Raw genomic sequence first — 11,797 nt, 5'->3', positions numbered from 1 at the left:
GAGGGAACCCAGAGAGTGGGCTGGGAGACCATTTAGGAGGCAATGGGGGATATGTTAGAGAGAAGGTGACACTTGGGCTGGTGGAGATGATACCTCATCAGACATGGGATAAACTTTAAAGACAGCACTGATATGCCCTGCCAGAGTGGCTCAATGGTTGAGCATCATCCCATGAACCAGGAGGTCACAGTTCAATTCTGGTCAGGGCACATGCCCAGGTTGTAGGCTCAATTCCCATTAGGAGGCATGCAGGAGGCAACCGATCAATGATTCTCTCTCATCATTGATGTTTCTATCTCTCTCTCCATCTCCCTTCCTCTCTCTGAAACCAATAAAAATATATTTTTTTAAATTAAAATGAAAGACATCACTGGTAGACAAAGAGTGAAAGATAAAGAGCAGCCTCAAGGATAAGTACTGGGATTTGGCCAGGTGGCACATTACTATAACCAGGTGGCACATTACTACAACCAGGTGGCATATTACTAAATCCAAGTGATACAGTACTACATCCAGGTGACATATTACTACAACCAGGTGGCACATTACTACAAACAGGTGACACATTACTATAACCAGGTGGCACATTACTACAAACAGGTGACACATTACTATAACCAGGTGGCACATTACTACAAACAGGTGACACATTATCATAACCAGGTGGCACATTACTACAAACAGGTGACACATTACTATAACCAGGTGGCACATTACTACAAACAGGTGACACATTACTATAACCAGGTGGCACATTACTACAACCAGGTGGCACATTAATACAAACAGGTGACACATTACGATAACCAAGCGACACATTACTACAACCAGGTGGCACATTACTACAACCAGATGGTACATTACTACAACCGGGTGGTACATTTCTACATTCAGGTGACACATTACTACATTCAGGTGACACATATTACAATGAAGAAACCTGTGAGAGGAATAGTTTGGGGAGGATATGTTGGGATACAGAATCAAGCATTTGGTTTGGTTAGACAGACATCTAGAACTATGGTGAGAGGTCAGGTTTACAGAGGTAAATTTGGGAGTCATCAGAATATACACAATATTTAAAGCCATGGATTGAATGAAACTCTCTAGTGCAGGTCTTTAGAGAAAAAAGACTGTGAAGTAGAAGAAAAACTGGGTGTGGTGTCCTGGAAGCAAGATTTTTTAAAGTAATTTAAGGGAGAGAGATGCAGAAGGCTTCAATTATATTAGTAATGTGTTCAGTCATAAACAGAATGACCTCATTATGACCTTTTCACACATTTTGTAGGAATGAAATACTTTATTACAAAATGTTTATAACAAAGAAGGGAGTGATCGACTATTTCACATGCCGGTGAGAGATCAAGACAAGAAAGAGAACTAACCCACTGTATTTGGCAAATGTCTCATTAGTGATCAGGATAAGAACAGTTCCAAAGAAGGATTGAAGAAAAGAGTCCCTTGAAGTGGATTGAAAAAGAATGGAAGCAGAGAAGTGGCAACAGTAACTATGGACACATCTGTTGAGAAATTCTACTACAAAGTGGAGCAGAGAGTGGCGCAAAAGGCAGGGGAAGACTTATGGTCAAGGAAGTTTGGGGGGGGGTGGTTATTTGTGTGTTTGTTTTAGGTTGTTGTGGAGTTGGGCGAGAATTACAGCATATCTGTGGCCAGTAGAAAAGAACTAAGCAATCACCCAGGAGAAAAGGGATAAGTGGAAATGAGTAGACAAGAGAGAAGGAGATCTAGGCTACAGGTGGAGGCACTGGCCTTCGCTGAGCAGGGAGTGCTCATTGTTGCATGATGGAGGCAGAGTACAGACTCTGTACAGGGTTGAGTACAAGGCTCTCAGGGGCAAGAAGGCTAATAATAGATCTCGTAAAGGACAAATATCATTCCATTCTGATTTGTTCTACTATTTTCTTGGAAAAATTAAAGGTGGTGGTCAGTTGACAAGATGGGGAGGCCTTTTGGAGGTTAAGGAGAGAACAAGCAAAGGTAGAAAGAATCTTACAGACTTGAAGAGAAAATTAAATAAGAACACATGTAGGAGTGCCAGAAAGAGCTGAGGGCCCACTTGAGCTTAGTGGTAACAATTCAATGTGTGCTGGTTTTTCCAGCCACTCTTCACTGCTCTCAGGCAGGGATAAAGGATCAGGCAAGGGATGAACCAGTATTGAGGTAAATAGAAGGGTGTGGTGTAAAGGAGTTCAAGATGTAGTAAGTCCTTGGGGTTGAGCACAGATCCTCAAGTCCTCTGGCCTCATGGTGAATTCCCTTCAGGAATTTTTTTCTTTCCTAAGAGCCTCAATGAAGGACTATCCCAATCTGTCAGGGAAGTTCTTATAGTATAGAACATCAAAAGGAAAGGGGTTGAGGTCTAGGTCTCTTTTCCCAGGAAGCTCCTGAGTCCTATATGCACCCACTGCTTCCCCAGGGGCCAGCAGTACCCAGCATGGAGTATAAAAAAGAGTGAAGATTGCTAAGTCCCAAAGGCTGTTTCTCCCCCAGCACCTAAGCCAATAGGGGCCCCTTGTGGATTTCCCCCTGAAGAATCAATAGCTGCTCTGTGACAATGTTCTTTATTTACCTGACACTGTGTGAGACATTGGGATGGGCTGGGGCCCATCATTAGCAGGTGGAAGCACAAACTAGAGAAAACCAAGTGATCTATTTATGCCTCCATCTGCCAGAGCTCACAGAAGCTCAGGTTACACTCTTCATTCAACAGAATTTAACAAAACAAACCAGCCACTCTGCCTGTCAACAAAAATGACTTCAGCCTTGGCTTAAAGATATTGCTATTTGTGTGCAGAAAAGAGTCAGAAGAACTGGTGCAAAGACAGGTGAGGCTTGGCTTTGGCAAAGGAGATGAAACAGATGTGAAGAGCAGGGACAACCAAGTAAAGCATTGCCTGCATGTGTGTGATTGATAGGCTGGTCCCTAAAAAAACAACTGCGTAGGTTGGCTACAGTGTCCCTGCTCTTTGCTGTGTCCCCCTCGTCCCCAGTCCCCAACCAGACAGCCAATGCCCTCAAGCTGGTCCCCCTGTGGGGGCCACACTTGCCCTGCATTCCCAGCTGGCTCCCTCCACACCTCTTCCAATCCCTAATCAAAACCAATTTCCACTTCTGCTAAGCACTCATAGGAGACAAGTGCTAACCTGATCAATTAATTCAAGCTAATGCAAATTATAGCTTAATATGGTACCCTTCCCAGACAACATTTACATTTTTAAAAGTGGAAAGCAGGAGTTCCTTTCTCAGCCCCTCTGAGGTCAGACCTGGAAGGTCCATCTCTTCCTTCTGATCATCAAATACCACATGGGCAAGAGGCACCAATGTCAAATCTTTCCATAAAACCAGGAGATTTCCATCTTAAGAAAATATGCTTATAATGCATTTGGTTATTGCCTGTATTACTTTAATATATGCAGATGAGATTCTCTGATTAATCAAAATGAACCTATGATATTAGTTTGCTTAATTTCCTCTTCTGCTCCAGGGAAAGTGAGTTCCCTAAGACAAGAAGAGAGAAGAGGAGGTGCCTGCCCATCACCAGCACGGAGGACCTCTGCCCAGGACTGGAAGCCCTCCCCAGTCCACTACAGGACCTTCTGTGCTCATCTGAGTGCCAGGCAGGAGGGTATCAGGCAAAGCTTGCTCTAGTAGCCTCTGTGCTTCTGGAAGAAGCAGAGGGGGACCTAGGCTACAGAAAGAACCCAGCTTCAGAAAGAAGTCTGGCATGTGCCATGTGACTTTCACCTCACCAGAAAGCACTGTGGGGATGTGTGAATCCACGCTTCAGGGAGCCAGACCTCTTAATGTTGAGGTTTGTCACAAGAAGCCCTAAGCCTGGTACAGACATGGTAGTTAAGGCCCACACAAGCTTCCCCAACTTCTTTCAGCTTTCCTTGGTCTGTGAAAAATCCAGCCTCCTGCTTGTCCAGGCACTTGTTGCCTGCCCTCCCACCAGAACGGAGAGAGGCTGACCCCTGTGCTCCAAAGGAAGCAGACAGAGGACAGAGGCCGAGGTCACTGCCCAAGGAACCTCTGGACAGCCTGGAGACCAGGCTGAGCAGCAAGCTGGGAGGGGCCGCCCATGCAATGACAGTGTCCACCAAGGCTCCCAGGGACTTCGATGGCCTCTGTAAACACTCACCCATCCATCCATGCATGCATGCAGTCACCTGTTATTTTTTTAGCTTGAGAAACCAGCAGGCAGCTCTGCTCCCAGACAGAACTGATGACCTCAGGAGTGGGGGGGAACACATCCTCCCACAAGTGGATGCATTCCCTACTCACTAGTGAGCCGGGCATGGTGTTACTGTGAGAAACGTGTCTGCCTTTGGGAGCGAAGGGAGAGTCCAGATCATCCTGTAAGGACAAAGCAAAGAGCTGTGATCTAATTCCCCACTCAGTGGCAGGAGCCAGAGCACCCACCACTGTCCCACCCCCAGGCCAGTTGCCTTGTTCCTTCTACAAACACAATGCTCTCCTGAGTTAATCTTCCACTAAATGTCTCCATGCTTCTGGAACTTCAATTACAGCCCTCTCCGCCCTCAGGCAGATGCTGCCGAGGTGCAAATATAGTTTAAATCATCAAGCATACTTTTTTCATGTGCTTCCTCATGCTAATACTATCTCCCCACCTCTGCTTTTGTCAAGGTCCCCTTTCCGTTTGTCTTCCCTTCCTTCCTCTCCAAAGAGCATGGCACAGCAAGGTTCCCCCTGCGAATGGACCTCTGAAGTTTCCTCTCCCTGCATACTCTTGCGTCAGGGATTCTCTCAGGTTTCAGCTGCTGGTTTCCACCTCCCAGTTAGCTGACACTTGATTTGAGTCTCTTTCTTGCTTTCTGCAGCTCCCCAAGATTCAGTGCATCAGAACTTGCCTGCTCCCCAGGCCACCACCCTTTCTCTGAAATGTGGATGTATGCCCATACCCCGGAGCTGCCACATCTTGGACAAAACCAGCTGGAGGTCTGGCTTCCAGAAGCTGCGGGCTCTATCACAGGCACATGCCTGACTTCACATGCCTCTTTCCTGGGAAGAGAAGCTGGGTCATTAGCACTTTCTTAGGATGGAAAGAAAACTCAAGAAGGTTGGTATCCCAGCTCCACAAAAGGCAGTTCTACCAGGCTGATTGCCAAGGCCCAGGGCTCCTACTATCTTTTTCACATTCCCCGTGGATGTCCCTTCTCTCTGTGCCTTTGAGGCAATAAGATCTCCAGACTTTACAAAGAAGAAGTAATTCAAGGCTGAATTACCCCATTGCTACCACATGTGTTTCTCCTTCCAGTCTGTTTGGGACCAGGCACTGGAGATGGCGCTTCCAATGCCAGCTCAAGCCTTCTTCCCCAGCACTGTGCTGCCTCACGTGGGAAATTTCTTTTTCTTTTATTTCAAGTGCAAAAAGGGATGAGTAAATCATGCTCCTCTTCTTATGATAAATCATCCTCACTTTGTGTTAGATTTAAAGAACACAAAAGGGTATAGTGAAAGGGTATAAAGAAAGAAGCAAGGAGGGTTTCTCATTTAAAATATTGTCTGGTAGGCTGTCCTAACTCAGACATTCCCTCATTTGACCCTAAAATATAAACCACAGGGGCAACTCAAAGACATCTGAAAATTGTAAGAACTAAGACTTACTATTAACCTATTGCTTAACTTCAGGAGGAGCCTCTGCTACCTGCTAGGTCAGTGGAGCTGGAATGTGAAATAGGTGGTGAGGCCAGGCGTCTGTCCAGGAGGAAATGGTCTCCCTGCTGCTACAGTGCTGCAGCGTGTGCGCTGCAGAAAGCAGGCACTGGGGTGGGGATGAGGAGCAGGATTACTGATGGTGCGCAGTGCTCAGGGAGCAATGCCAGGGGAAAGGAGGGAAGCGGGATTAGCAGGGAGAGAAGTTGCACTAGGATGTGGTCTCCTTGCAGGCCTTATTTCTCCCTTATTACCATGGAGAAATAAGGGAGTATGTCAGAATTTAGAAGATACACTCTTGTATTTCCCTTTTCTAAAAAATAAAAAATTGTATACTTAAAGATATATATCCTAGCCAATGCATAAGACAAGGAAATAAATAAAGGGTATGCAAATTGGGAAGGAAGAAATAAAACTGTCTTAGTTCACAAATGGCATGATCATCTATATAAAAAACCCAAAAGAATCAACAAAATTAACTCCTGGAACTAATAACTGATTATAGCAAGGTTGGAGGAGACAAGGTTAATGTACAAAAGTCAATTGCTTTCCTAGGTGTCAGAAATGAAAAGTGGAATTTGAAATTAAAAACACAATACCATGTACATTAACAGCTCCAAAAATGAAATATTTAGGTGTAAGCCTAAAAAATATGCACAAGAACTATATAAGGAAAATTAAAAACCTGTGATGAACACCAAAGAGGAACTAAATAAATGGAGAGATGTTCGTGGATGGGAAAATTCAATATTGACAAGATGTCAGTTCTTCCTAATTTGACCTAAAAATTCAAGGTTATACCACCAATCAAAATCCCAGCAAGTTACTTTTATGTTAAAGTTTATATGGAGCAGAAAAAGACCTAGAATAGCCAACACAGTATTGAAGGCGGTGTGGGAGGGAGGGGGGGCATTGAAACAAAGTTGGAAAACTGGCACTACCTAACTTCAAGGCTTATAAAGATATAGTAATCAAGACAGTGTAGTTTTGGCAAAAGAATAGAGAAATGTATCCACAGAACAGAAGGAAGAGCCCAGAAATAGACCCACATAAGTATAGTCAACTAATCTTTAACAAAGGAACAAAGGCAATACGATGGAACAAAGACAGTCTTGTCAACAAATGGTGCTGGAACAACTGGACATCCACATGCAAAAATATGTACATAGACACAGACCTAACGTCCGTCACAAAAACTAACTCAAAATAACCATAGGCATAGATGCACACTGTATCCCTCCTAGAAGCTAACTAGGGGCCCGGCTGGCGCGGCTCAGCGGCTGAGCGTCGACCATGAGCCAGGAGGTTACACTTCAACTCCCGGTCAGGGCACATGCCCTGGTTGGAAACTCGATCCTCAGTAGGGGGCATGCAGGAGGCAGCCAATCAATGATTCTCTCTCATCATTGATGTTTCTATCCCTCTCTCCCTCTCTCTTTCTCTCTCCAAAATCAATTTTAAAAAATTGTAATTAAACCATTTTTTTAAAGATAACATAGGAAAGAACCTAGATGACCTTGGTTATGGTGATTACTTTTTAGATACACCACCAAAGACATGATCCATGAAAGAAAGAAACGGTAAACTGGAATTAATTAAATTTAAAATTTCTGCTCTGAAAATGAAACATCAAGAAAATGAGAAAACAAGACACTGACTGGGAGAAAATATTTGCAAATATTCTTATCACATGATCCAGCAATCACAATTCTTGGTATTTACTCAAAGAGTTAAAAACATGTCCTCACAAAAAGACTGCATACTGAGGCATGTTTATAACAGCTTTATTTATAAGTAGAGGCCCGGTGCATGAAATTCGTGCATGGAGGGGGGGGGGGGTGTCCGTGCACACTCTCCAATCTGGGACCCCTCAAGGGATGTCCGACTGCCTGTTTAAGCCCGATCCCGGTAGGATTAGGCCTAAACAGGCAGTCAGACATCCCTCTCACAATCCAGGACTGCTGGCTCCCAACTGCTCACCTGCCTGCCTTCCTGATTGCCCCTAACTGCTTCTGCCTGCCAGCCTGATCACCCCCTAACCACTCCCCTGCCAGCCTGATTGATGTCTAACTGCTCCCCTGCCAGCCTGTTTGCCCCTAACTGCCCTCCCCTGCAGACCTGGTCCCCCCCAACTGCCCTCCCCTGCTGGCCATCTTGTGGTGGCCATCTTGTGTCCACATGGGGGCAGCCATCTTGTGTGTTGGAGTGATGGTCAATTTGCATATTACTCTTTTATTAGATAGGATTGCCAAAACTTGAAAGCAACCAAGATGTCCTTCAGTAGATAAATGGAAGAGTAAACTGTGATAAATCTACACAATAAAATATTATTCAGCACTAAAAATAAATGAGCTATCAAGCCATGAAAAGACAGAGGAAACCTAAAAGTGTATTACTACATGAAAGAAACCAATCTGAAGGGCTACCTACTGTATGATGCCAACAATATGACATTATGGAAAAAAACAGAACTATGGCAATAGTCCAAAGATCAGTGTTTGCCAGAGGTTAGGGAGGAAGGAGAGATGAATTAATGGAACAGAGAGTCTTTCTAGGGCAGTCAAAATACTCTGCATGATATGATAATGTGATGGTAGATACACATCATTATACATTTGTCCAAACCAATAGAATGTACAAACCAAGAGTACACCCTAACATAAACTACAGTATTTGGATGGTAGTGATATGTCAATGTAGGTTCATTAATTGTAACAAATGTACCACTCTGGTGGGAGATGTTAGTAATGGAGGAGGTTATGTACGAGTGGGAAATCTCTGTGCCTTCCCCTCAACTTTTCTGTGAACCTAAAACTGCTCTAAAAATAAAGTCTATTAAATATTTTTAAAGGATATATAATTGATTTAAGAAAGGGGAAAGTTATTTGCCGGCTACTGAAGTCTACTAAATATAAATCTAAATTGCTGTAAATATGACTGCAAACTAAACACAAATTTCAGAAATGATTTTTGAAAGAGAAGAAGTCATATAATGTAAAAATAGCTATTTTATAATGGGCTAATAATCCAAACCGATACTCCTGCTGGAAACAACTAAAAATACTGGGCCAAATGTAAGTGAGATTGGAAACCCAGTCAGGAAAACAGGACAGTAAAGCAGCCTTTGTTCTGAGGGTGTCTGTCTATCTCTACAAACATCAGCTTCACTTTTGGCATCAAACTTCAGGGTCTGAACTAGACAAAGGGGCAGATGTCACACCAATATTTATCCAGTGACCCTTCCCACAAAAAGATGAGATCCCAAAAGACTGTATCTTCAAGATAAGGGTGAACTAGAAGTAAAAACCCTAACAAGCACCCCAGAAACTAATAGAAAAGTTGCTTTGGCACTGATCACAGAAACTTACCCAAGATGTTATAAACACAAGCAGCTCTGAAGCAGATTTGTAGCTGAAATTCACATACTTTGGTTGGAGATAAAAAACCACTTTATGGCATGAATTTAATTTAACATGGTTCTAGACTGGTAATTCCCCTAAGCATGCAGTAAAAGTAAAACTAAATGCTCTCTGAAGAATTCACCTCCATACTATGCCCCAAACAGTCTCTAAAAATATTATCTATGAGGGCAATGATAGTCATACAGTCAAAAATAATAAAAAGGTTAAAGTAAAAGGAGTGAGAACCAGTAGATAACAAAAAGCAGAAACAGATCCACAAAGACTTCAGGTATTAGAATTATCAGACCAGATAAAATACAATCATGCTTACTGTATTTAAATAATTAAAGACAAATTTTAAATATGCAATACATCTCTGCAAGGAAACTATAAGAATTATAGCATATTTTCTTGAATAAATAGAATGTTTAGAAATTTCTTAGAATAAAAACAATGGATAGGTGGGTATAACAGCTGACAGACATAGATAAATAGAGACCTGGAGAACTACCTATGACAGAAGAAATGATTCAGAACAAGGAACAGAGAGCTGACAAGAAAAGGGAGGGACAAAATCTCCTTGAGAGCAGAACCGACCTCAGCTCCAACTCAGCCTCCACTGTTATTAAAAATAAAAATCGCTTGAGCAGCCCTCACCGCGTCTACTTTTGCTGGCTGGCTACTTGGAATTTTGAAGGATAATTTGATTTTTTTTTCTAACCTCCCATGCGGCTGTAAGTTCCACCACTCCAAACCCACCCACCAAGGACCCTGAATCTGTCCACCCCCGGCGACGCAGGACCTTCCGGCTGGGTCCCCCTGATTTGGGCTGACTTTGCGCCTCCTAACAACCTTAGCATGATGTCTTATCTTAAGCAACCGCCTTACCCAGTCAATGGACTGAGTCTGACCACTTCGGGCATGGACTTGCTGCACCCCTCAGTGGGCTACCCGGCCACCCCCCGGAAACAGCGCCGGGAGAGGACGGCATTCACTGGGGCGCAGCTGGACGTGCTGGAGGCGCTGTTTGCGAAGACCCGGTACCCAGACATCTTCATGCGGGAGGAGGTGGCCCTGAAAATCAACTTGCCTGAGTCCAGGGTGCAGGTATGGTTTAAGAATCGAAGAGCTAAGTGTCGCCAACAGCAGCAGCAACAACAGAATGGAGGTCAAAACAAAGTGAGGCCTGCCAAAAAGAAGACATCTCCAGCTCGGGAAGTGAGTTCAGAGAGTGGAACGAGTGGCCAATTCACTCCCCGCTCTAGCACCTCAGTCCCAGCCATTTCCAGCAGCAGTGCTCCTGTGTCTATCTGGAGCCCAGCCTCCATCTCCCCACTGTCAGATCCCTTGTCCACCTCCTCCTCCTGCATGCAGAGGTCCTATCCCATGACCTATACTCAGGCTTCAGGTTATAGTCAAGGATATGCTGGCTCAACTTCCTACTTCGGGGGCATGGACTGTGGATCTTATTTGACCCCTATGCATCACCAGCTTCCCGGACCAGGGGCCACACTCAGCCCTATGGGTACCAATGCAGTTACCAGCCATCTCAATCAGTCCCCAGCTTCTCTCTCCACCCAGGGATATGGAGCTTCAAGCTTGGGTTTTAACTCAACCACTGATTGCTTGGATTATAAGAACCAAACTGCCTCCTGGAAGCTTAATTTCAATGCTGACTGCTTGGATTATAAAGATCAGACATCCTCGTGGAAATTCCAGGTTTTGTGAAGACCTGTAGAACCTCTTTTTGTGGGTGATTTTTAAATATACCAGGCTGGACATTCCAGTTTTAGCCAGGCATTGGTTAAAAGAGTGAGATGGGATGATACTCAGACTCATCTTCTGATCAATGTTTCAGGAGGCATAGAAGGAAATATGAAAGTCCTTAGAGGGACCCACCAACCAGCAACCTGAAATGGACAAACCAATCTACTTAAGATCCTGTCATAGTTTTAGATCATTGGTTTTCCCAATTCTCAAAGTGATCAAAAGCATTCTAGCCATGTGCAACCAAACACCACCAAAAATAAGCAAAACGAAATTGTGAGGTAAAGGAGGGGAGGACATAGCCTTCTTAAGCAGAGGTGTTCCAATGTTTTAGCCAATCCTTGGGTGAATCTTAGGAATGGACAGTGTCTCAAGCTCACTCACGTTTCATGACCGTTAGTTGGCACTGAAAACCTTTTCAGGGCTGTGTGAATTGTGCGACTGATTGTCCTAGATGCACCACTTTATTTAAAAAATAATGTTCATAAGGAGTCAATATGTAGTTTAAGAGACAATCAGTGTGTGTCTTATATAAATGGTACATCTGTGGTTTTTAATCTGTGCTAGACTTCAAAACTGTGATCTCCTGTTATTGTATGCAACCTTGAACTCCACCTCTGCAGGGGTTTTTCTGTGATTAAATAGGTTATAATTATAAGCAAAATTCAGAGCAACTGAGTATTTATCTAAAAAAAATTACCTTTGGCTGAATGGGAGCTGTACTGAAACTTTACAACAAAATGTCTCTGGACAAGGAGAGTGAGAGAAGAGAAATGAAAGGACACTGATTCATCTGCAATTTACTGTTGGTAAACCTGGCAGTAAAGAGACATTGGTCAATTGCTCTGACCCTGATGAATTTATAAACTGAGATCATTGTTGTTTATGCTTGCAGATGTTAACTGGAAAAATGATATATGCATAAACCTTTT

The 11,797-nt window shown here is 43.6% G+C and overlaps 1 protein-coding gene across 1 annotated transcript; it reads left to right on the top strand.

The window, feature by feature from the left end:
• Positions 1-9,956: 9,956 nt before the first annotated feature.
• Positions 9,957-10,826, top strand: LOC308233303 (homeobox protein OTX2-like; the record flags this gene model as incomplete). Its single annotated transcript, XM_080640225.1, has 1 exon — positions 9,957-10,826. The coding sequence occupies one exon, from the start codon at positions 9,957-9,959 to the stop codon at positions 10,824-10,826; it is 870 nt and encodes a 289-aa protein (XP_080496351.1).
• Positions 10,827-11,797: the final 971 nt, after the last annotated feature.

This window comes from Plecotus auritus, assembly GCF_963455305.1.
Source record: "Plecotus auritus genome assembly, chromosome: 9".
Taxonomy (NCBI): Eukaryota; Metazoa; Chordata; class Mammalia; order Chiroptera; family Vespertilionidae; genus Plecotus; species Plecotus auritus.
The sequence above is the reverse complement of the archived record's forward strand: the minus strand, read 5'-3'. Positions and strand labels throughout refer to the sequence as shown.